The following is a 25,744-nucleotide window of genomic DNA, read 5'->3' as shown; positions in this document are numbered from 1 at the left end:
TCTGTAATGATGTGACATCATGATTTAACTCCTTGCACTTAATAGCACCCAGGTTAGTCAATGAGAGTCAGCTCATATATTTGTATTTATTGTTTCTAAGCCTTGGATATGAAGAATAAAATGTTTGTAAACATTCGTGTACAAATATTTTGAGGGAAATGTTTTCAAACGCCCTGGGTAAATATCAAGGAGCCATCTGTTGAGAAGTCTGCTGACTTCATATCTCTGTTTCTTTATACCTGATGTTTCTTTTTTCTGTGACATCCTTTAATTTTCCTGTGTATCACTGATTTTCAGCAGTTTGATTTTCATGTATCTTATATGATTTTTTTTACATCTTTATTGGAGTATGATTGCTTTACAATGGTGTGTTAGTTTCTGCTTTATAACAAAGTGAAGCAGTTATACATATACATATGTTCCCATATCTCTTCCCTCTTGGCGTCTCCCTCCCTCCCACCCTCCCTATCCCACCCCTCCAGGCGGTCACAAAGCACCGAGCTGATCTCCCTGTGCTATGCAGCTGCTTCCCACTAGCTATCTGTTTTACGTTTGGTAGTGTATATATGTCCATGCCACTCTCTCACTTTGTCACAGCTCACCCTTCCCCCTCCCCATATCCTCAAGTCCATTCTCTAGTAGGTCTGTGTCGTGATTGTTTTAAATGTTTAGACTACTTTGGGAGTTTTGAACTTCCTGGAACTGTAGGGTTTCAGTTTTTATTAAATTTGGATAATTTTTGACAATTATTTCTTGGAAATTGCTTGATTTGGACATACACACATACACACACACACACACATATATTTTATCTTTTTCTTCTTAGGCTCCAATTATATGTATGTTAGACAGTGTGATGCTGACTCCCAGGCCTCTGACTTTTTAATTGATTTGTTTCAGTCTCTTCTCTTTCTTCTTCATTTTGAATAGTTTTCAATATTGTTATGTCTTCAACTTATTTTCTCTTGAAATGTGTGATCTGCTGCTAATCCCATCTTTGCGTTTTTTAACTCAAACACCATATTTTTCATCTCCTGAATTTCCATTTGGGTCTTTTATTATACCTTTTCTTTGGCTGCCCTCCAGTAGCTGACTCACCAGCTCTAGGACTTTCTGTTTACCATGCTTCTCCTCACGCCTTTCCTCAGTCTGTCACACAGTCATTCTCTCTGCCTGTCTCTGACTCTTTCTGACTTCATTTCAGCTCACATGTTTTCTTGCTTGTCCTCTCTCTCTCTTCTCACTGTCTCTTTCCTCTCTCTTCCAATCTCTTCGCCTCTCCCTGTAATTTTCTGTCCTTACCTTCCTCGAATTCCTGCTCTGCCCTCCCCTCGTCTCTCCATCCATCCATGGATAAGCCCTGACTGAAAGATTGGGAAGCAGCCCAAGGCTCCAGCCAAGGTCCTCACTTGTCAGTGAGGTCACAAAGGCACCAGCCAGCTCACAGTAAAAAATGCACAGAAGGGTTTATTTATATTCAAATAAAATTCTGACCGTGGACTTGAGTTTGGGGTTTTAATTGACCAGCTGTCATTGGTTTGCTGATTCTATGGCAACCGGAAGCTTCATTCAATTTTAATTTAGCCCAACATGTATAAGGAGCTGTATTTCAGACAACAGAGGAACCATTGCAATGAAGCAGGTCTTTGGTGAAGGGATAATAGTAAGGTTCAAGATAGAAATTAAAGAAAATACTTATGTAATTATTATTTGCTGTCACAGCTCAGTTGTATAAAGGAACAGAGCCCACTGGATGAGCAGAAGCAGAGGACACAAGAATGCAGAGAATACAGACCAAGATTCAACTCACAAATACTCTCTCTCTGACTTGTTTTTGTCTTCATGACTGTCTTTAACTTCCTATGTCTCTATGCTTCATTGTTGTGTCTTTCTCTCTACCTCTCTGTCACTCTTTAGCTGTCTAACTTGTTTAAAAATACGTATTACAGTTATACCTCCATAAAGTTGTTTTTAAGAAAAGTTTTTTAAATGCAAAAAAAAGTGTGGTTTCAAACTAATAATAGGACTACCATATGACCCAGCAATTCCACTACTGGGCATATACCCTGAGAAAACCATAATTCAAAAAGAGTCATGTACCACAATGTTCATTGCAGCTCTATTTATAATAGCCAGGACATGGAAGCAACCTAAGTGTCCATCGACAGATGAATGGATAAAGAAGATGTGGCACATATATACAATGAAATATTACTCAGCCATAGAAAGAAACAAAATTGAGTTATTTGTAGTGAGGTGGATGGGCCTAGGGTCTGTCATACAGAGTGAAGTAAGTCAGAAAGAGAAAAATAAATACTGTATGCTAACACATATATATGGAATCTAAAAAAAAAAAAGAATGGTTCTGAAGAACCTAGGGGCAGGACAGGAATAAAGACGCAGACATAGAGAATGGACTTGAGGACACGGGGAGGGGGAAGGGTAAGCTGGGACGAAGTGAGAGAGTGACATGGACATATATACACTACCAAATGTAAAACAGACAGCTAGTGGGAAGCAGCCGCATAGCACAGGGAGATCAGCTCGGTGCTTTGTGACCACCTAGAGGGGTGGGATAGGGAGGGTGGGAGGGAGACGCAAGAGGGAGGGGATATGGGGATATATGTTTATGTATAGCTGATTCACTTTGTTATACAGCAGAAACTAACACACCGTTCTAAAGCAATTATACTCCAATAAAGATGTTAAAAAAAAAAAAAGGGTGTTTCCTCTACCTTCTCTCGGGCTCTCTCTCCCTGTTTGTCTTCTTCTGCCCTAATTAACCCAGGGTGTTACGTCTTTCTCTGTCCAATCCCAATGCAACAGCATCGGGTCCATTCTAACTGCTTCCCTGGCCATCCTGTGACTCCTTCCTCCCTCCGTGAAAAAAAGCCAGGTTCTCATGAGTCACCATATGTGTATTGATTTGCCTAATCCTACGACACACTAAATGATTTTGGAATTGCCAACTCACATTTCTGTGGGGAAAAAAAAAAAAAAAAAAACAAGCCTACTAAGTGGGTGTAAGACTTTTTCCCGGGTTTTGTTTTTGGTTTTTGTTTGGTTGTCTTTAAACTGAGATGACAGAGTCAAAAGTGATGTGCTCAGTTGTTACTCGTGATCCCTAAGTTTTCATCATTAAAACAGCAGAGGTTGCTTCTTCCTCACACTCCATGCCCAGGTCGGCTGGGTCCTCACTCTGCATTGCCCTCACTCCAGGACCCGGGCTGACACAGTGGTCACCATCACTGGGGCAGAGAAAGGGCCAGCGAGGGGTCTTGTGCTCTTGGAACTTCTGTTTGGACATGAGCACGTGACTGCACTCCGTTTATTGCCCAAGCGCCAAAACTCAAAGGGGGCAGCATATGCAATCAGACCCCATGCTCGGAAGAACAGGTGGACACACCCGCCTCGTATGTCAGAATCCATTTGAAATTTATTATTTTACAGGTGAAAAGCCTGAGGTACAGGAGATGGAGTGACCATCCATCCACCTTCGTTCTACCTTCTGCCTCGTGTTCTAACACACACACACACACACACACACACACACACACACACACACACACACACACCAGTTCACTAGGCAGCTCCCTCACTGACAGACATTCAGAGGCTGTTTCTGACACATCTTCCTGTTAAAACTGACGCTCCAGTGGACATCCTTGAACGGACTTCCCTCTGACTACCTTTTTCTTGAGTTCCCAGAAGCTGAAGCCCTGGGTAGTTCATATTCTTTCCTATTTAGAGCCTCCACGTACCTTGAGTCCTGTGTAAAATGGAGATGAAAACAGATCCACTGATGTACCTTTGTTCATGAAGATTGTATGGGATGATATATCCCTGTAATAATTCCTGGCACATACCAGCTGCTCACTTGTATCAGAGCAATTATTTTCTCTCTCTTGAGTGGTGGTGCTGGTGACAGCATCGCGGCGCTAAGGTCTAGGATCTGGTTTTCTCTGTTGCCTTTGCATTGGCTGTGGGTAGTTCAACGAACCCACTGGGGCTTCTGTTTCTACACATGGAAGAAGGAGTCATTGCTACCTTCCCTTCTTGAAGGCAGATTTCTGAAGCCAACATAATCTTGCAGTTCTTCTCAGCCCAGAGATCTCTCTGAGAGTCAGTGGTCTCCTAAGATGGAAACTCAACAGAAGTAGAGTCATTTACACAGACACAGAGAACAGACTTGTGGTTTTCAAGGGGGAGGAGTGTGGAGGAGGGAAGGATTGGAAGTCTGGGATTAGCAGATGCAAACTAGTGTATAGAGAATGGATAAACAACAAGGTCTGACTGTATAGCACAGGGAACTATATCCTGTGATAAACCGTCATGGAAAAGAATATGAAAAAGAATATATATGTATGTATAACTGAAATTTTGCTGTATGTCAGAAATTAATACAACATTGTAAATCAACTGTACTTCAACTAAAAAAAAAGTACAGTCATTGAAAACACTGTGACCATTGACCATCTAAGCAACGTAAAGAGAGATGGAGGGATTGTCATACTCCTGGGCTACAGGAGCCCTGAGGGTGGAAGCATTCTTCTGACCTCATTGTGCGATGCTGCTCCTCCCTCTGGCAACATGTCAGCTGGTCAGAGAAGCTGTTGAAGGTGTCCTGTGCTAGCTTCTGGTTCTGCCAGGTCCCTGCTCCTTGCCACAGAACTCCTGCCGCCCACTTTCTCCCACTGACACACCTGAACTCAAAACTGACAGGGAGATCTCAGCCTTCCTACTACTCCCTGCATTCACGTCCCCAGTGCACGAAGGGGCAGGAAGTACATTGTCCCTCTACTCAGAATAACACGCAATCTTAATGGAAATCAGTCCCCATAAAAGGACATAAACATGCTTTCAAGGTGTGAAACCGGAGCTTGAGCACACACACAAAATATACTTGTCTTTTGGTAGATGGTGAAACTTTGGAAGTCTCTGACACTATGGGATGATTTGAGTAAAATATTTAACATGGGGAAATTGTTTACTTAGTGCGCCAAAGATAGGTAGGAATTCTCTTTGGGATTCGTGAGAGGCTGCTGGTGGACATGGGGAAAAACAGCGTAAACATCTCAGCCCCTTGTGAACAGGCTGAATTAGGTGAACGTGGATGCAAAGAAAACTGTAAGAAAAGCATAAGCTTATGATTGGGGGGGGTGGGGTTGAAAGCTAGTCACTTTTTTTTGAAACTCAGTTTGGGATTATTATTGCAGGATCCCCTTTAAAGGCAGTGAGCTTCTAGTGAGAATAGATTGATGTTTAATCTTTTCTGTTTCCCTAGCGCTACTGTAAGCCTGGATTCATACTGTATTAGTAAGAAGTCTTTCAGGTTCAAATATCAAAGCAGAACAAAACAAAACATGTAAAAAAACAAATAAAAAACCATGTATACTAAGTCAACTGTTTATGTAGCTAAGTTTCTAGGGGTGATAGGCTTCAGGTAGAGCTGGAACCAGGAACTCAGTCATTATCGTCTGTCTCTGTGGTTCTTTGTTTGAGCATCAATTGAAATAGTCACTCAGGTCAAGGGGATGCAATGAACTGGCCAGGTTTGAGTCATGTGCCCGCTGGAGTGGAAGACGTCACCGCCACCAAGGTACACGTGCAGATGGTCCCCGACTTACGATGGCTTGACTTACAGGGGTGAGAAAATGACACGCACTCAGTAGCAACCTTCGAATTTTGGTCTTTTCACGGGCTGTCAACACACGGTACCTCCTCTCCTGTGATGCTGGGTACGAGCCCCAGCTGTGCAATCTTGAGTGTCAATGACTGATCCAAGGGACTTCCCTGGCGGTCCAATCGTTAGGACTCTGCACTGCACTTGCACTGGAGGGGGTGTGGGTTCGACCTCTGGTCGGGGAACTAAGATCCCGCACGCTGCGTCGTGCAGCCAAAAAATTAAAAAAATAAAAAAAAAATTTTTAAATAAAAAATACATTTACAGCCATTCTGGTTTTCATTTACATTACAGTACTTGATATATTACAGGAGCTCTTCAACACTCTAGTATAAAATAGGTGTTTGTTAGATGATTTTGCACAACTGCAGGCTCACATAGGTGTTCTGAGCATACATAAACTCAGATAAGTTAAGCTCTGATGTTTAGCAGTTTAGGTGTATTAAGTGCGTTTCAACGTAATGATAGTTTCAACTTGGGATGGGCTTATTGGGACGTGAGCCTGAGAAAAGAAAATGTCACCTAGTGAGATATGGGGCAGTCATTCTGGCTTATACATGAGTTCACCTGGATTTGATGCTAACTAAAAATAGCCTGTGTGTGGCCTATCAAAGAGACATTGTAGATAACTAATGAGAACCTACTGTGTAGCACAGGGAACTCTACTCAGTGCTCTGTGGTGACCTACATGGGAAGGACATCCAAAAAAGGGGATATATGCATAACTGATTCTCTTTGCTGTACAGCAGAAACTAACACAACATCGTAAAGCAACTATATGCCAATAAAAATTTAAAAACAAGGACATTGTACGCTGCTTTAATTATTAAAGAAAAGGGCGCATTGACCAGAAGTAAAGAATGTCCATGTTAAAAATAAATATTAAATGCCTCCCTTCCTAGGACGCCAATGCTGGTGTTCCTTTGATGATAAGCCCCCCTTCCCAGATGCCAAGGCCTTGCTGTATGTGCTGTGCCTGTACGTACCGGTCTGTTTTTATTTTTATTTTCTTGAAACCTTGAAGAAATGTATCCCTGACTTGTTTAACGTTCTTTGTTCTGACATGATATAAAACTGTGCTGAAAACCCTGCTTTTCTGGAGCAGCTTCTCAGAATCATCTGGGAAGCAGGCTTCCAGGCTAGACGCCAGTTTGGCTCAGGTAAAACTCTTTTCTAGTCTTCTTGATAGCTTATTGATTATCTTCCTCAACAAACCCCATCGTAAGCCAGAGAAGATCTATACTTCTGCCAGGAATGTGTGGTACCCAAATGAAAAATGTAAGGTTGTTATTAAAAGAAAGAGGTGGAGGGAATTCCTTGGCAGTCCAGTGGTTAGGACTCTTCCTGCTTTCACTCCAGAGGGCGGGGGTTTGACCCCTGGTCGGGGAACTAAGATCCCGAAAGCCGTGCAGCTTTTGGCCAAGAAAAAAAAAAGGAGAAGAGATAGTGACTGGGTGTGACATGCTGGGCGGGAAAAATGAATAGCTTTCCGATATACACAAACATACATGAAATTGAAACAAACATACATGAAATTGAATGAGTTGTGTTGGAAGACGTCACGGAAAGGATGTGACCGCCAGCTGACCAGCCAGCTTGAAGTAGCCTGCTGGAGACCCCTCCCGGGGCTCACGGGCGTGCCTGGGGCTGACACGCGCCCTCTTTTCTCCCGCACAGGACACGGAGGTTCTGAACACGGCCATTCTCACCGGAAAGGTTGTTTCGGTTCCCGTCAAGGTCGTGGCCGTTCAAGAGGACGGTTCGGTGGTGGACGTGTCGGAGGCTGTGGAATGCAGGTCTGCGGATGAAGACGTCGTCAAGGTACGGCGGGCTTTACCTCCAGATCCCCAGGCATTCGGTCCTTTCCCTCCCTTTCTGTCTCGGGGCTGCTCTGAGCATCCCAGGCTCCGAAGGGCTGAGACCGGGATGAGGATGCTGAGGACGGAGGGAGTGATGGCAGGGACTCGCCTGGAATAAGAGGAGGCTGCACGCGCCGTGCTGCTTCCTTCGCCCGTCTTAATCTTGAGCGGAAACAATTCTCTTCCCATTCTTTTGCTCATAGGACAATATTTCCTGAATTTTAGCCAGCTACCTGCCATCTTCGCAATTTTTGCCAACTTCCTGTGCCAAATAATATCATTTACTCACTATATTTTCTTTAAGTGCCTCACTTTTCAACCTTAAATATCTTAAATGTCTCATTAGAAGACAATAAAATCCATGAGCTTGATGTACTAACTTTTTCTTAATATACATAAAAATAAACGACTATTAACTTTTTGAAAAGTCCATCCATGTGCCCCCTAACTTCACTTGGGTACCAGTGGGACACAGCTCACAGTCTGGGGAAATCTGGCCGTGGCACATTTCTGCTGCGTCCTGCATCCTAATTAGCTGGATTTAGGACTCCATATTCAGCCAGGAACCGGCCCACGATGTTTTTCCATGTCTGTGCAGGGGTCTGTTTGAGTCACTGAATTTAGAGTTTCTGCCCGTTTTTTCTTGGCGCCCTGATCGGCAGTTCCCTCTTGCAGCAGAGACCCCGAGAGAAAGGACTTCCATCTTCAGAATGATCCTTCCTCCTCTAAGCTGCGAAGAGAGCTCCCAGGTCCTATGTCTTCGTTCATTTTAGGAAAACACAGCACCGCTGAGTTCTTCCTTCTTTCTGCTCTGCGGGCTCCTGTTCAGAGGTGAAATGAAACTTGGTCCCCGTCTGAAGAACTCTGTGGTGGACAGAAAATCCTGCAGGGTTTTCCCTGTGGCGGAAAAGATCTGGAAGGAATTCCTTCCTTCTTACTTGGACCTGCAGGAGGCTGTGCCTTAAGCTGGAGATGGTTTTGATAAGGAAGAATTGATGTGTCTGTGAGGCCTAATTACAAACAAAATTAATCCTTAGGAAACCCCGATTTGACATCGCCTTCTTTCTGGGCGGAATGTTAATTCTCCCCTCGAGACAGAAGGTGGACTGGCTTCAAAGGACACACAGCCTTGCCCTGGGGCTCCTGGCAGGCCTCGGACTCTGTGGGCAGGTTTGATTAAACAAATCTAAAGCCTTCGATATTCTGAGTCTAGAAAGATCTGAGCCAAGTCATACAAACTCATCTGCACAGAATGAAAAATATTGATTCATTGCCCTTGGTTGCCTTTGAAAATGCCTGTTACTTACCATCCCCCGTCATTCCAGGAGGGAGACATTGGGATGGCACATGGAGGTGGCATCTGTGTGGTTATGCCACCCTGGGCTCAAACAGATGGCTCAGCTCTGTAGACCCCTCAGCCTTGTTCCCTCCCGAGAGCCTGGTGTGGAGCCCCCCGGGCGGGACCTCCACTGTCCTGCCCTGGAGAGCTCTACCCTACAGAGGCAAGCCCAAGTTCATGGATCCCATCGTTGCCGTGTACTTGGCTGTCTCCCCTTTGTGGAAATATACTAAAAGCATCCTCCCCTGAGCCTGAGAGAGAAATTGCTTTGGAAGGCGTAGTTTCTGGCTCAGCGGTCGCTTTCGTGGCCTCATGAAGATGGGGCTCTCCTCTAGCGAACTGTGGCCTGATCTTAGCAAACGAGAGTGTGCAGATCCCCAAGTGCAGAGCTGCTGTAAGACGTTTCTAGGGGAGCCCAGGCTCCGTTGCAAATCCTGGCGCCTGGGTCAATTGAGGGGGATTCACTAAATGGCTGTGATGCATTTGTCACAGCTTTCGTGTCAATATTTGTCATAAATTTTGTCATAACGCTAAGATGTACAGCGTCGTCCTCAGAGCTGTCCGCTGGCCTGGGTGTCACCCCAGGGGCACCTAAACACGTGGATGCTCATTAGCACCCCAGGGAGAGACCCCCTTGGTCTGTGGATTTGTCAGCCAGTCACTTCCTCACGGTGCAGGAAACACTGTGTGATTCCCCAGGGAGAGTCTTGCAGGTTTCACCAAAGATCGTCATGCGATGGCAATTCTGAGCGTTGGGATTGTGACTTAGGTAAGGGACAAGGTATAAATTCAGGACGGTGTTAATTGTAGTGATACACAAATTGGCTTCTTCGACTTGGGACCGTATGACATCAGGGGGAATGAATCTGAGGACATAAAGGATTTTGAAGGGCTGGAACCTTGGCAAGATTGGAAGCCATCTGTGTCACATTTTAAGTGGACAAGTACTTCTGTGTTAAAAAAAAACATACATAGAAGATGCATATTAATTGCATGTGTGTGTGTGCAAGAAACCTTGGCCGTTTTGTTCACAGTGAGATCTGATGAACCAGCTGTGTTTTTTAATTGAAGTATCGTGGATTTACACTATTGTATTAGTTTCAGGTGTACAGCATGGTGATTCCATATTTTTACAGCTTATACTCCATTAAAAGTTATTACAAGATCATGGCTCTAATTCCCTGTGGAACCACCTGTCTGAAGCGGCTGCCACAGGCTGATATGATTTTTGTTGGCATTAATGGGTGCGTGACCCCAGAACAGAGGTCACAGGTGGGCAGACTGCAGGCTGCATCTGGTTCAGAGGAGTGTGTGTGTGTGTATTTAATTTGCTGCCATCCTGTAAAAATTGGCAAATCACATAGAAATCAGGATTTCTAGCCTCTTATGAAATTCACAAAGTTGAGTAGCCCTGGGCCCACACTGCTTCCTGTGACCCTCAACCCGGAAGTGAGCAGAGGACGCCCCTGTGCGTAAGGCCGGTGCATCCAGGTCACCGCAGTCTCCACCCTTTCCTCTTGCCTCCCGCGTGGAGGTGGAGGGACATCTGTGATTTCTCGTCACACTTGTGCAGCTGGTTTTTTGATAGTAGGTTTCAGAGGAAAGGGAGCTATTTATTGTCCCCTGGTCTCTATAAGTCAAAGATGATACATGTCACTCGTCCCTCTGATGGAGAATTCTGTGTCTTTCTAGGCATAAGAGGAAGCTGGAAATTGGATAGTATTGGATCAAAGAGTGTCTGAGGGGCTGAGGGCCCTTGAAATCAAATCACAGGAGAAATGATTGAAGGAAGTGTGAGTGTTGAGCCTGGTGGTGAGAAGAAAAGGCCCAGGGAGAGGTGAAGAGAGAAACATGACAGCTCTTCTGAAGTCTTTCAAGGGCCCTCCTTCGGAATGCGGAGTAGATTTGTGCTTTTTAGGTTCCAACAGTGAAAGTTAAAGAGGAAGTTTAGGCTCCCGATAAAGAAAAAGAATGCAGGGGGAGTGAATTCCTGGTTACGCTTTCAGGCAAATGATGTTGGTTCCAATCCTGGTTCCATCTTTTCTGTTTGACCTGGGGAAAATGACTGAATCTCCTTGAGCCCAGTTTTCTTATCTATAAAATGGAATGATGATAGGACAGTGGAAAGATCAGCAGAGATTTGTTAGGGCATGTAAGGCAGAGCTACCCATAATCAAAGTAATCCTTGAAAATCCTTTAAAGAACACCTGAGCTTCTAAAAGTTCAAAAGACACTTGGGGTTTGTCTATTTGCTTGCTTTTGTTTCCAATTCCTTGCATTTGAGCCTCGCACACTTCCTGTGGCAGTGTATGGCGAGATCTACCTTTACAGGTGGTGTTGAGGGGAATCTTAGATAAGATTTGGGAGACGTTGAGGATAACGCGAATTTTTCCCTCTTTATTCTAGTCTTTTCTTCCTATCTTCTGATGGATGTGTTGTCAGATGGAAATCTACACTTATTCTGAACACAAATAATTGAATTTTCATTAAATGGTTGAAATGGTGTGTGATACAATCTCAATGTGGAATTTTGGAGGAGGGTAAAATATGATACTTTTTTTTTAATTTTTAAAAAATTTTATTGAAGTATAGTTGACTTACAATGTTATGTTAATTTCTGCTGTACAGCAAAGTGACTCAGGTAAACGCGTATTCGTTTTCATATTCTTTTCCGTTATGGTTTATCATAGGATGTTAAATATAGTTCCCTGTGCTATACAATAGGACTTTGTTGTTTATCCGTCCTATATATACTAGTTTGCATCTGCTAATCCCAAATTCACAATCCTTCCCTCCCTCCCCCCCCCCTTGGCAACCACAACTCTGTTTTCTGTGTCTGTGAGTCTGTTTCTGTTTGATATGACAGATATGTTCATTCGTAGTATTTTAGATTAAACATATAAGTGATGCCATATGGGGAAAATACCATTTTAGAGAGTGACTATATTGTAATTTCTTAAACATTTTATTTATCGATATTTATTTATTTATATTGAAGTATAGCTGATTTACAATGTTGTGTTAGTTTTAGGTATACAGCAAAGTGATATACATATATTTTTTTTTTCTTTTTCAGATTCTTTACCCTTATAGGTTATCACAAAATATTGAGTATAGTTCCCTGGGCTATAGTGTAGGTCCTTGCTAGTTATCTATTTTATATTATATTGTAATTTTTGAGCGTCCTTCTTGCTAGCTCATGCTGGCGGGCTCTTGTTTTTCTGCGACTAATAACTGTGATGTTTGTCAATGAACTATAGTTCCCAGAACCCCAGAAGCCAGTCATTCATCACTGATAGGGGATGAACTCTTTACTCTCGGAGAGAAATAAAAATACAATCATGTGTACTGGTGGGGTGGGTGCCCCGTCTCAAGGATGCTGCCCTCCGTCTTATCCCTGCCACAACTGAGTTTCTCAGCTTCCAGTATCAACTCGACTAGCAGCAAAGAGGCGCAAAAGGACTAACAAAAGAGCATGTTCACATCCTAAAGCCTCCCCATCCCCTGGGAGGCATCGTGTGTTCAAACCTGGCCTGCCAACGTTGAAGGCAGAGTCTTCTGATGGATGGGCTGTCAGAGGGAAATCAGAATTTCCCTGCTGCTTACACACACTGCGCGGTTACTAGAGTCCCATGTCACCTCTGGAAGAAATAGCAGCTTTGATAAATCAGCAGAATTTCCTGGGCTAATTTTCAGCAGTTACCAAGGGGCTGTGGGACGAAGTCTTCCTCAAATTGGAATCTCGAGAGCTGTAATATCATAGGGAATATATTTCTTGGAACCGGTGCTCTAGAGAGACATGATTGAACGACACTCATTGCCTGAAACATAGCGTTATCCAGTGGGTAGGATTGCACAGCTGTGATAGCCCGTGGGGTCTGGCAGTTATCACCTGAATTCCCTCCCTAGTTATATCTGGGCATTTTGTTTGTTGATAAGGAACAGAAAACCAAATCTCACTTGCTTGAACCAGGAAAGAGAGTATATTGGTTCACGTAACTAAAAGTGGCCATAAGGACCTCAAGCAAAATTGGATCAGAAGCTCGTTAGGTTTTGGTTTCTCTCCATCCCTTAGTCCTGTTATCTTCTATCTTGTATTTATTCTCAGATGGACTCTTTCTATACATTTATTTTTTCTTGAAATATAGTTGATTTACAATATTGTGTTCATTTCTGCTGTACGGCAAAGTGAGTCAGTTATACATATATATATACACATATTCTTCTCGTATTCTTTTCCACTGTAGTTTATCACAGGATATTGAATATAGTTCCCTGTGCTGTACAGTACGACCTTGTTTTTTAGCCATCCTATATATACTAGTTTGCATCTGCTAATCCCAAACTCCCAATCCATCCCTCCCCCAATCCCCTCCCCCTTGGCAACCACAAGTCTGTTCTCCATATGTGTGAGTCTGTTTCTGTTTTGCAGAAGGTTCATTTGTGTTGTACTTTAGATTCCATACATAAGTGATATCATATGATATTTGTCTTTCTCTTTCTGACTGACTTCACTTAGATGATTATCTCTAGTTGCATTCCCGTTGCTGGGACTCCTTCTATATATGGCCTCTGGCGCCCAGAGGTTTATGTCATTTCATATTCAAGTCCAGAAAAACGAAGCTTCTCTTCCCTAATGCTTGCAGCAGGATCCCAGATGTGAATGGAACTGGCTCGCGTGTCCATCCTTGATCCTGTAGTTCTGTGGCCGTAGGAGAGAATATACGCCTTGGTCTTGCTTGGGTCAAACGCCCACCTGTGGGGCTAGAGGTGGGACCACTTTAGCCGAAAGCACCCGGTCTAGGCATGAGAGAGTGAGGGAGGGTTTATTCACCAGGGATATTCCCGTATCCCAAGAACACTGGACCCCTACCTAGGTCCCCACACAGGTGGAGGCTTTGCGCATCGTTTTTCTGGGCCCGTACTACTTCCTGGGCCCAGCGTCCCTCCCCGACTCCCTGCATCTGGACACGCCCCAGCTGTGTCCTCTGGACTCTGGCTCAGGTGCCCCTGGGATCTGTGCAGCCGCCTCCTTCCTGCCGTTCTGCATCCCGCCTCCCACACCGGGGTCCTCACCTCTGTGCTTCTGTGCCCTGTGTAGGTGTATTAGGGACTCAGCATGTCGTGTGTCCCTGTACAGGTGGCAGGTTTGCCCCTGGAGGGCAGGTCCGTGTCTCACTTGTCTTCCTGCCCCGAAGGGTCTGTTAGAAGGAGCAGCGAGAACAGCCACAGCCCACGGTGACACCACACCAGACTCTGGTCCACTGGTTCTTTACACATTGCAGCCTCCGACCCCCCCAGCACCCCGACAGAGTAGGTACCACTCTTATGCCCATTTTACAGCCCAGAAACTGAAGCTGGGCTTCAGTTTGTGTCTGGGCTCAGTGGGTGGTGAGTAAGCATTAGTCCACTGCATGTGCGAATTCATGGTACCGAAAAGTGGACACACAGTCCCTTCCTATTTCCTCTCTCCTGTAAAGACAGAATTAAAGACAGGTGTTTCTGAAAGTCCACATTTTATGTAAGACTTTTGATTGTTGGCAAGTCATCCAGTTGAAAGAGATGTGCAGACGCGTTTTGCCCGGGGGCTGTGGTTCTCATCTTCCACGTGTCCTGCACCGTAGGAGGAGATCAACCTAATGGAAGGTGAGGCCCAGGCACCTGGGGGGTGGGATTGAGGACATTGTGGGGATCCCGCAGTGCTGATGAAATAGGTTCAGGACAGTCTCTCTGCACTGACTTATCTCCAAAGGGCCCTTGTCTGCTGTGGGCTCCAACGGGCTTCCGGAGAAACCCTCAGACGGGTCCTGATGTCATTAGAAGGAGATGGAGAAAAATCCAAAAGTGGTTTAAGCCCATTTCTTTCTCTTTTGGCAAAGGCTTGGCAAACATGCCTACAGGAAACACCGTTCTTCTGTTTCTCGGCATGAATTTCCTCCCCTTCACCCGTCACCGGGAGCCAGGCAGCTAAGAATAAGTTGTCAGGCAGTTTGGACGTCATTGCCTCATTTTGTCCTCCTTGTTGCTGGTAATTTGGACTTGCGTTGTTCCATTCTGATGGGAGATGTGTCATATATTTTCTGTTGGCCAGAGGATAGATACTGCTCCATCCCCAACCTTTTGTTCCTGTCAGCATCGTTCAGATTTCAATATTAATGAGATCTTTTGTTCCTTTCTGTCTTTAGCATCTCTAATGAAGAACTAACGTTCTGGAATTGTTTGGGCATCATGCGGAGAGACCTTGGGACTAGCCATTGTAGATCTGCAGCCGCCCGGCTTCGGCTTCGGGCCCTCAGTTATCAGAGCTGCAAGCTCCCTCCTCCTCTCCATCAGGCCTGCTCAGGGAAAGGCCGGGGGCGGGCGGTTACTGGGGTCCTGGTCTGTGACTGTATCTCAAATATCAGGCAGGGTCAACTACAGACACTACGCCTGTGTCCCCTGGAGACACATTTATCCTTTTTTAAAAAAATTGAAGTATAATTGATTTAAAATGTTGTGTTAGTTTCAGGTGTACAGCAAAGTGATTCCGTTATTATGTAATATAATATTAGTATAGTAGAATAGAATATGAATCTATTCTTTTTCAGAGTCTTTTCCATTCCAGGTTATTACAAGATATTGAATATAGCTCCCTGAGCTATACAGTAGGACCTTGTTGTTTTTCTATAGTAGTGTGTATCTGTTAATTCCAAATTCCTGCTTTATCCCTCCCCCTCCTTTCCCCCTTGGTAACCATATGTTTGTTTTCTGTCTGTGAGTCTATTTCTATTTTGTAAATAAGTTCATTTGTATCCTTTTTTTTAGATTCCACATATAAGCAATATCCTATGGTATTTGTCTTTCTCTGCCTGACGTACTTCAGTTAGTGTGACAATCTCTAGGTCCATGCAAGTTGCTGCAAATGGCATTGTTTCGTTCCTTTTTATGGCTGAGTAATATATATACATATGCCACATCTCCTTTATCCATTCTTCTATTGATGGACACTTAGATTTCTTCTCTATCTTGGCTGTCGTAAATAGTGCTGCTGTGAACATTGGGGTGCAGAGATACATTTATCCTTGATGCTTTGGAGCTTGGTTCACAATTTCAACTCCTGACCTTCAGCTTTGATGGTGGGTATCAGTTCTCCTGATTAGGGAGTAGAAGAAAGCAACACCAGGACTGAAGCATCCGAACCCGGGCCCAGCGAGAGGGCGGGGCAGGGGACTGCTCCGTCGGTGATGTTTGTGCCATCAGTTTGGAGAATCAACACCCTCATTTTCCAGTGGAGGAAACTGAGGCTCAGAGGTTAGGCCATCACATCAACGTTGCACGGCTAGAGAGGGATGGACTTGGACATGAACCCAGTCTTAGGTTATCCAGAGTCCTTGCAGAGGGCACTGTGACCTTGCTCAGCTGGAGAAGGGCTCCATAAAGGAAGGTGGACTTGCCTTTGACCAGAGCCTGAGATCAATCAGTGCCGGGCACTTTGCCCTTCATAGCATGGTCCCTGGGGACCTTGGGCTCCAGCTGACGGACACCTCTGGCCACCTCCCCCTCTGCAGGGCTTCCGGCTGCCTTCTCCCACTATATATGCGCCTCTTTCTTTCCTGTTCTGCCCTTTCCCGCCACTTCCCATTATCTAATTAAAGTAGTGGAAGTTTCCCCAGGAAATGGCACAAAATCATACAGAATTCAGCCTGTAATTTCAGGATTTCATAGGCCCCTCTTTCTCTCAGCTGTAAATGTCCTCACTCAGTATCTTAGCAGAACCTCTTGGATGTAACAAAAGAACGAGGGCATTTTAAATACTGCTCTTTCCCCCCCAAAGTCCAGTTTCAATAAATAAATGGAGAATAGACAAAATCAGGTTTCAGAATATTGGTATAGCTTAACTGCTCACAATGAACAAGTGAATGCTCTTAAATGCAAACGTTACAATGAAAAGATGTGTTGGAGATACAGTTGATCCTTGAACAACACGGGTTTAACTGCACGAGTCTACTTACACATGGATGTTTTTTCAATAGTAAATACTATAATATTACACTGTCTTCCCTTGGTTGAATCCAGGGGTGTGGATACAGATAAACCATTTATACCAGGGCCGACTATAAATTCTATGCAGATTTTCGACTCCATGGAGGATCCGTGGAGCCTCTAATCCCCCAGTTGTTCAAGACTCAACTGTCCCAGTTTCAAGGGGAAATTGGGTCTCGTGATGGGTGCGAGTTTTAAGTAGCACGATGAAAGGATTTTGCAGCAATCCACCCTGTGTGATCTGTCACTGGGCTTGCAGCCTCCTTTAGAGACAGATTCAAAAGTGTAATTCTGCCATCTTTCATGAACGTGAGGCGCAAACCCAAACTTCTTGATGTCTCCAGGCAATGTGGTCACTGGATGAAGGAGTCTGGGTCTTCACTGCTGTTGCTCGTGGGGACCCAGCACGGGCTTACGGGAAGCTCCCTAGAAAATAGGAGTGACCTCAGCTGAGCTTGGGGAGCCTTTGCTATGGGTCAGGTGGGCCCTCTAGTGTTTCACCTGTGTGACACCCTGTAACCTTCACAATAGGAGGTGTTATTGATGAGGAAGCCGAGGGGCTGAGAGATATAGAAAAGTGCATCACCCTCCATCTCAGGAGCCACAGTGGGGTGAGGACCCAGACCCGCTTCTCTTACCCAAGGGTCACCCCGTGAGTCTTCAGGAGGAGGGGAGAGGGAAACACAGCACCTCACTGAGCTGCCGGCTGCGCCACAGGAGGTGGGCAGGGGGCAGCTCCCCATCCTAGAGCCCAGAGGCAGACAGGTAATTAACAGGAGGACCCTGCTGGCTACTCTGTTGGCCTGAAGAATATGCCTCCACTTTCTCCCTGGGATGCAGGGTCCTGGGAATAAACTACCAACTGCCCTGGGTTGCAGGGTCGTGGGAATAAGCTACCAATTGCCCTGGGACGCAGGGTCGTGGGAATAAACTAAAACTGAGGCATAGGGAGCGGGGCTGGCTGATCTCGCGGCAGACAGAGAATCGGCACCGCCAGCAGCCATAGGCCCCTCGCTGGAGTGTGATTGGCGAGACCGTCAGTCTTGTTAGCGCTCCCAGTACAGTACTGATGACCAGGCGTTTTTTCCGTGTTGTTATTATTCTAACATAATCACTATTGGAAACATCTGTTGTTGAACTCGGCACTGTGTGCAGAGCCTTGCTTGATTGGTCTATTAATTTCATCCATAAATTATGCATTAAAGTGGTTGCAGAAGCAAAGAGGAATGGGGCAGGAGCCGGGGGAAGGTGAGTCAGCCACGGCCCCGCTAAGTTGCGGGAACCGTGCTTCTGTTGGCTGATGGCTTTCCCTTAATTTGCATTTTCCTCCCAGCTCAAGACCGATAAAAATCACAGACAGCTAATGATCCATTAGGAGTCCGGGAAACACCAGGTCCCGGGAGGCTACTTCCCCAGCCTGCACTGTGCTCTGTGCAGATCCGCCCAAATGCTGGGTCCTGAACCCCATGGGGAGGGCCCCTCCCAGCTGAGCTCTGAGCTACAGACATCACACTCGGCATCTCAGTTCATCCCCATGATGCTGCTGGGAGGGACCAGTCAACTCCACAGAATCAGCCACAGACACTTCCTTCCTATTGGTCAAGGCCAAGGACTGGGCTCCCTGCCTGGGTGACGCCAACCTCTGCTGCGTCCTGCAGCCTGCAGATCCAGCCTTGACTCAGGACACAGACGCCTTCATTCAGGGAATCTCCTTACTTGCACTCTCCAAGGCCTTACCCCGCCCACGCCTCCTCCACTGCCTGCTCTGGCCCCTCCAGCCTCTGAAGTCCGAGTTGTCAGGCCCCCTCGGCATTTTGCAATTCATTTCTGGAAGAAATTCCGCACAGAGCAGAGCTGGGGGCCGCGTGCAAAACCAAAGCACCCATTAGACAGCACGTTATGGAAAACTAGGTTTATGGTATCGTCCTCAACTCTATATGGAGCTCCTTATTTAGTTATGGTACCTTTGTACAGTTGATGAACATACATGGACACATTCTGATCTCCCAAAGTCTATAGGAGCTTCTTTAGCTGTGATGGAGTAGCAGCCGTGAGACACGAACCCCGCAGCGCTTTGCGTCTGACGCAGCGATGAACAGGGTCCTGGGATCTGCACGTCTCATCTTAGGGTTGCCTTTTGCATGGGGCATTACTCTCGTTGATGTATCTTCATTTTTCAAAGTGTGGGGTGACAGCCCAGGAGAGAATGAGAAGACAGATGTCCAGCCTGAGGGTCCCATCGTGGGAAGGGTTTTGTCCTCGGGAATGAAACCGTTAGCTGTGTTTCACTAATTATTAACGGAAATGTTAACTAGCACTAAACCAGGAAACTGGTGCTGTCTGGGAAGCAAACTGTCTTTACTGTTGTCAGAGCAGAATTCTTTTCAGTTTACTGCAAAGGTATATATCTATATACATATACATACACATACACTTATGTCTACAGGAATAGATAGATAATCAGATAGATATAGTGTACAGGAATACGTATATCTATATGAATGTATATATAGGAGTATATATATATATTTATGTAGACAGATAATAGGAATATATATTAGGTACATATTTAGGAATATATATATGTGTACATAGGTACACATGTATGATACACACATATGTGTATGATATAGGTCTCCCAGACACTGTACATATGACATTATCCTGGAGAAGCTGTGACATGGCAGACAGGCACTCATGGAGATGAGTGATGGCTGGGCAGAGGGAACCTTGACCATCAGGCACCCTGGCCAAAGGACCGCACTCTAAGGTCCCTAGGGAAGCCTTAATGAGCCTTAATGGATATCCATCCTAATGATGATGATGATTCCCTCTCTGTGAATGAGTGTGAGAATTTCCTGCCACGTGTCAGCAGGCATTTTTGTGCGGATTATTCCAAATCTTTATCTGGGCATTTCTGCACATATATGGGCCTGCAGAAAATGCAGATCATTGCTGTGCACCTATGCTGGCCTCGTTTTTACATAAAACACACAGAGAGCATCCGTCTGTGTTTCTCTCCACCTGGCTCTTTCCACGTGGTGTCAGGAACAGAACTGGCGTCCTCGTTCATGGCTGGTTATTACTCTAGGCTCATTACTTGCCCCAGCTCTGCTGTTTCTATGAGTGCCTGACATCAGGAGGTGTGTCTTTCCTCCCTGTGTCTTATTCCAGGGCAGGGAACAACAGAGAGGTTTCTCTCTGGAGCAGGACGGTGGAATCACTGGGGAGGAGGCAAAGTGCCCTCCATGCCTGGCCCTGACCCAGCCAGTCAGCTCCATCTTCACTCCATCATCTACCTGCTCCCTCCAGGGGAAGAGGCTGCCCCTGAACCAAATTCACTAAGGAAGGCTTGGGTTAAACATTCAAGATCAAAGCACCCTTCTCAGTCACCAAGCAGGTTGCAGAGAAAAGAAAAACATGCGCGCGCACACACACACACACACACACACACACACACACACGCACATTATAGCTATATTTGCCTCTGGGAAGGATATAGGGGTCCAGGATTGAGAGTTCTGGTAAGGAGGACGTGTGGACCATCTGTCATGTTTCCTTTTCTGTGGTGTGGTTGTATAAATCGTCCTTGTGACGTCATGTATCATATTGCAATGAAGAATTAAAATGCACTTTCACGGTTGAATCCTCCCAGTAAAGAACAGCACAACATCTCGACTCTGTGTACCTGCAGCTGCCTCACCAGTAAAGCAAGAATGGTTTTACTAAAGACTCAGGCGAATCAATTTTGAACTTTTTATTTTATATTACTTTATTTTAATTTTTTTGGCCTCGCCGCTCGGCATGTGGGATCTTAGTTCCCGCCCAGGGATGGAACCCGGGCCCCCTGTGGTGGAAGGGCAGAGTCTTAACCACCGGACCACAGGGAAGTCCCAATTTTGTACTTTTTAAAGCGAAAGGCAAACTATTTGGGGTAATGAATGGATTGAAAAATCACAAGAAACGTTTTTAGATTCTTAATCTTTTCTCCTGCCTGGGGAAGATTTCTGTGATGCCCCAGCTTCCCTGACCTCAAGGTCCTATTCATCGTGTGATGTCACCTACCTGGTTCTGAAAGCCACTTGGGTTCCTGGCCTGGCCCTAGATGTGAGGGGACATGAGGGTCGCTTCCCTCAAAGTAAGGGGCTAAAAGCAACAGGGCTGTTCAGGTGCGTTAGGGTCACAGAATCAGACCCGGGACAGGTCAGATTTCACGACCTTAGCCTTGAGGTCTTTCCGATTGAATTTAATTAATGTCTATATGAATTCATTCAATGAAGTGCAATTCATAATTGAAACAAACTTTGAATGAGTGCTTGCTCTGTGCCAGGCCCCATGTCCCCAGCGCAGAGATGAATAAGGCTCCGTCTCTGCCCCTAAAGCCCTTCCAGTCCGGGGAAAGCAGTGGCCACACAGATGGAGAGCCTTTGAATGTGCAAATTCCACACCGTTTGCAAATCACCACTGGCTTTGCTACTCTCTGGAATAAATGCATAACCTTCTCCTGAGCAGGGTGACCCACTGTCCTGGCTTGCCCATGACGGCAGGGTTCCCCAGGTCTCAGGAATTTCAGGGCAAAAAAAGAGGAAAGTCCCAGGCAAACAGGAATAAGTTTTGCTCTATTCCTGAGGCCGTATTATAGTTCTAGTAATTTTTCCAGTAGGGGCTGGTTTGTAAGACTTGTGGCCTGATCAGTCAGCCTCATTAAATCATCCTTATTGTGAAACAGTTTCCTCGATCACAGCAAACTGTCAACCATGGACCCAATGCCATTGGCTTTTCCTTGGTCATTCGTCCTTCTTCATGATTAATTTCTCTTTCAACCAAGGAATCTATTATAGAAAACAAATAATAAGAGAGGCCTATCCTGTTGCTCTCTCTGTCCATTTGATTGTGAATTTTCCTCCCCTCTGCTACCCCAGTTCACATCCTCAGAGAGCCCACATCGTGGGCACTTTTGAGCAAAATCCTAATTCTTGTCCCCAGGCTTGCAAGCCACTTTTTCCTCCTACGTTGTGCCACAAGGCTAATTTTCTGATTATTATGTATTATTCCAGCACACAAAGGAGACAATTAGGTGAACACGGGACATGGCATGAACAACATTTAATTATTACTGGGATAAATTCCAGAGTCTCTTCGAAAACCATCACAGAAATGGTGCAAAAGCGGATACACATTGAAGAGAAGAAAGAGAAGTCCCCATCTGTGAATCTTAGCTCGAGAATATGGCTTTCTTACCCACACTGTTCTCTTTAGGTTGGGGTAAAAGCATGGGTGTAATCTTTCTACAAACACAATGGTATGGAATCATAATAATTTAAATAGTTGTCATAATAAGTGAGACCTGTGAAGCATCTTCCTCTGTGCTAGGAGTTTGTAAAATATTTTAAGGTGTAATAATCATACCTAATAAAAGTCATGGCTCATAGGTGTGACCTGCTGTCCGGCCAAGAGGACTCAGGTGAGAAATGAGCATGGCAGAAGAATCATGGGACCCTGGATGACCTCAGGGGGCAGTCACTGACCATATTAGACCCTGATATGAATGAGAAATGAACCTTTCTGGTGTTCAGCCATTAGCTTGAAGGGCTGTTATAGCAATTCATCTAGGTTGATTGAGATCATTATTATAGTCAATTTCCAGATGAGAAAATTGAATATTGAATAGGGTGAAATTGATTGAACCAAGGATATTTATATAGTAAGTGGACGTGTTAGAATTTAAATTTAGGCTCACTTCAATCCAGAGTCCACACTCTACCAAACTCTGAATCTGGTTTCTATGCCAGTGAGTGGCCTGTTTCATTTAAGCTTTTACCTTTGGGTTATACTACGGTTGCAGATTTGGCCAGTAAAACTACTAGATGCTAAAGTAAACTTGAATTTCAGATAAACAATGCTTTTTAGTGTAAGTATGTCCCATGTGATGTTTGGGACATATTTATACTGAAAATGCATTTGCCATTCATCTGAAATTGCAATTTTACTGGGTTATCCTATATTGTATCCAACAATCCTGGTACCATGTCCCATTAATTCTGGTTTCTATATCCCAGAAACTTGCTGAATCCAATATTTGCCAACATTCCTTCCCTGTGGGTGGAAGTGTTTCCAGAAGCTGTGGAATGGGAACATGGGGCTTCAACAGTTGTGTACTTCTGTTTCCATCTCGAAACCTACTGCTGAGACCTCACTGCCATGTGGCCTTTTTTGTTTTGTTTTATTTCCTGCATTGCAAATCCTCCACGTCTGCCTAGGGCAGGAAAGAGGGAAACTCCTCTGACTCACTGTATCCATATCCTAAGTACCGCCAAAAAATCCCCTTTTGAAAACGACGCCCGCTATAAACACTCAGATGTTGTTCTTATTATTTTAGATAAACAGCATTCTTAGGCTGCCCATGAGTTCTGTGCCGTAATAGGCTAGTGAAGGCGTGTATTTGGTGTTCATTATAGAGGACGTCTGATGCAGATGGTGGCTCTTTGGTACTTAAGTCTTGATGCCCCTAATTGAGACAGAACTTGGGGACAATGTGGGCTTTTCATGCAGTGTGGTCCAGCCTAGGATTGCAGCTGCTCTGGTTATTAATAGACAACAGTCACGTGGGACAGACCCGGGGCACCTATTTGATCAGGAAGAGAGTATGATCATCAGTTTGTCATTGGTCTTGTCTGTATAACATCTACACAAACTCCACTAATGACAAGCATTTGAACTTGGATTTCAAGAGGTAAGAGATGAGCCGCAGATGGTGTTTAATAGCATCCTGCAGGGGTCGGAGAGGCTGTTTCCTCTCTACCTACTATCTTTTCCCCCAGCCTCAATCCCCCTCCCCCAACTGCTGCTGAATGGGTTTCCCATCCAAAGACAGTTTAGGAGGGTTTGAGTGTGGGAAGGGGCATCTCTGGGCAGAAGTGCAGCGGGCAGTTAGAGAAGCTGCCCACAGCTGAGACAGTGTTTCCTTGTCATGCTGCTGTAATGCACCACACAGACTCTCTCTTAAAGATGGAAGGAATTATTGTCCCAGATGCTGGGTGTGCATCTCTTCCTGGGGAGGCCTGCCTCAGAGCTCCCCATGGGATTAACTGAGGCCAGCATTGATTCTACAAGGTAGCACATCTTCTGCCTCTTCCAAATAATGCCACCATCCTTCTGCAGGTGTTCATCCTGGGGGCACTTGCAGGTAGGCTTCCTCTGTGCTAATCTCCACCTGAGAGTTAACTTCCCATGAAACACAACCTTAACAGCTCGTTACTATTTTCTTCAAGCAAAGCTTTTATCCTGTTCTTATCTTTCACTTTTAGGTATTTTATTCTTCTTCATGCGACTCTAAATGGGATTGTTTTCTCAATTTTTCTTTCAGAAAGTTTGTGATTTGTGTATAGACATGCAACAAATATCTGCATGTTAATTTTGTGTCCTGCAGCTTATAGAATTTGTTGATGAGTTCTCATAGCTTTTGATGCATCTTTAGGATTTCCTATATATTGCATCATGTCATCCTAAGCAGTGACAGTTTTACTTCTTCCATGCCAATTTGGATGCCTTTTATTTCTTTTTCTTGTCTTATTGCTGTGGCCAGGACTTCTAATACTATGTTGAATAAAAGTGGCGAGAGTGGGCATCCTTGTCTTGTTCCTGATTTTAGAGAAAATGTTTTCAGTTTTTTGCCATTGAGTATGACGTTGGCTGTGGGTTTGTCATATGTGGCTTTTATTATGTTGAGGTCTCTTCCCTCTATACCCACTTTGTTGAGAGTTTTTACCATAAATCGATGTTGAATTTTGTCAAAAGCGTTTTCTGCATCTATTGAGATGATCGTATGGTTTCTATTTTTCATTTTGGAGAAATTTTGCTTCTAAGGATGAACATACTAGATGAAAAAAAATTAAGATTTGCAAATGTGTTGGGGTCATTCAGCTTGACACTTAGCACAGACACTCAAGAGGGGTAGTCATTAAGTCACAGTTTTGTATATTTATACTGAACATCTCACACTTTCAAAATCATTTCATATCAATTATCTCATTGGCTGGCACATCGAGGGCAGCGTCTTTATGTCTAATGATGACTCCCTTTCAGTGCTCTCATACCTGCTTTTATGCTGCCCTCCCGATTTCATTACCTGATTTTTACCTGACTGAAGTAAACAGCAAAGGTATCATGACCTTCGTTTTAAGATGAGGAAAGTGAGACTCAGAGGCTGACTTACTCAGATCAGAGTCCAGCAAGGATTGAACCTGTTTCCTGTTCCCTAGTCAACTGCTTGCCTTCCATCCTGTGCCACCTTCATGCAGATTCCTGACCCTCACACTACAAGGACTTGGCCAAGGATTGTCTTATTTTTTGTTCCCACCTCAGTCTTACGAGCTGAACAAGCATCTATTTGTGGTGGAGGTTTCAGAGGAGAAGAGGCAGGAGGAAATCATATCCTCTTCTGAAAAAGACTATGGGAGTCAGGGCTTTGGATTCACATCCTCACCACTCCACACACAGTGTTGGGTGAGACATTTAACCGCTCTGAGCATCTGTGTCTTCGCTTGTAGCTATAGACTGCGATGACCACATCCAGTTCAAAGTGCTCTTGGTGAGGATCTGAATGCAATCAGAAAATGAACCCCACCGTTTAAAATACATCCCCCAGTTTTTGAAGCAATGGAATACAAATCACAAAGTATATTGTATAGGAAATCTCTGAAGCATGAACTACACATGCTCAAAGGATGCATTATTTAAAGTTCAAATTCAATAATCATTAAATATAAATGAAAGCAATTACTAGATCTCAATGTATGCTAACCAGATTGCCAATAACTTTACAAAAATGTAAAAGTGCAT

The 25,744-nt window shown here is 44.7% G+C and overlaps 1 protein-coding gene across 10 annotated transcripts in view; it reads left to right on the top strand.

Moving 5' to 3' along the window:
* Positions 1 to 25,744, top strand: part of LOC132598370 (transmembrane protein 132B-like) — a 265,232-nt gene that overhangs the window by 7,994 nt on the left and 231,494 nt on the right. For 7 of the 10 annotated variants that reach the window (XR_011377962.1, XR_009566477.1, XR_009566476.1 and 4 more), the window contains exon 2: positions 7,361 to 7,504. The exons of 2 other annotated variants lie outside the window; for them this stretch is intronic. Coding sequence is in view for 3 of the 8 variants with exons in the window: in XM_060310845.1 (XP_060166828.1) it covers positions 7,361 to 7,504 (144 nt within the window). In the remaining 5 variants the exon portion in view is untranslated. Of the gene's footprint in view, positions 1 to 7,360; positions 7,505 to 8,217; positions 8,345 to 25,744 lie in introns of those variants that run through there. One more of the 10 variants, XM_060310848.1, reaches the window with a different exon arrangement.

Source organism: Globicephala melas, chromosome 13, assembly GCF_963455315.2.
Source record: "Globicephala melas chromosome 13, mGloMel1.2, whole genome shotgun sequence".
Taxonomy (NCBI): Eukaryota; Metazoa; Chordata; class Mammalia; order Artiodactyla; family Delphinidae; genus Globicephala; species Globicephala melas.
The sequence above is the reverse complement of the archived record's forward strand: the minus strand, read 5'-3'. Positions and strand labels throughout refer to the sequence as shown.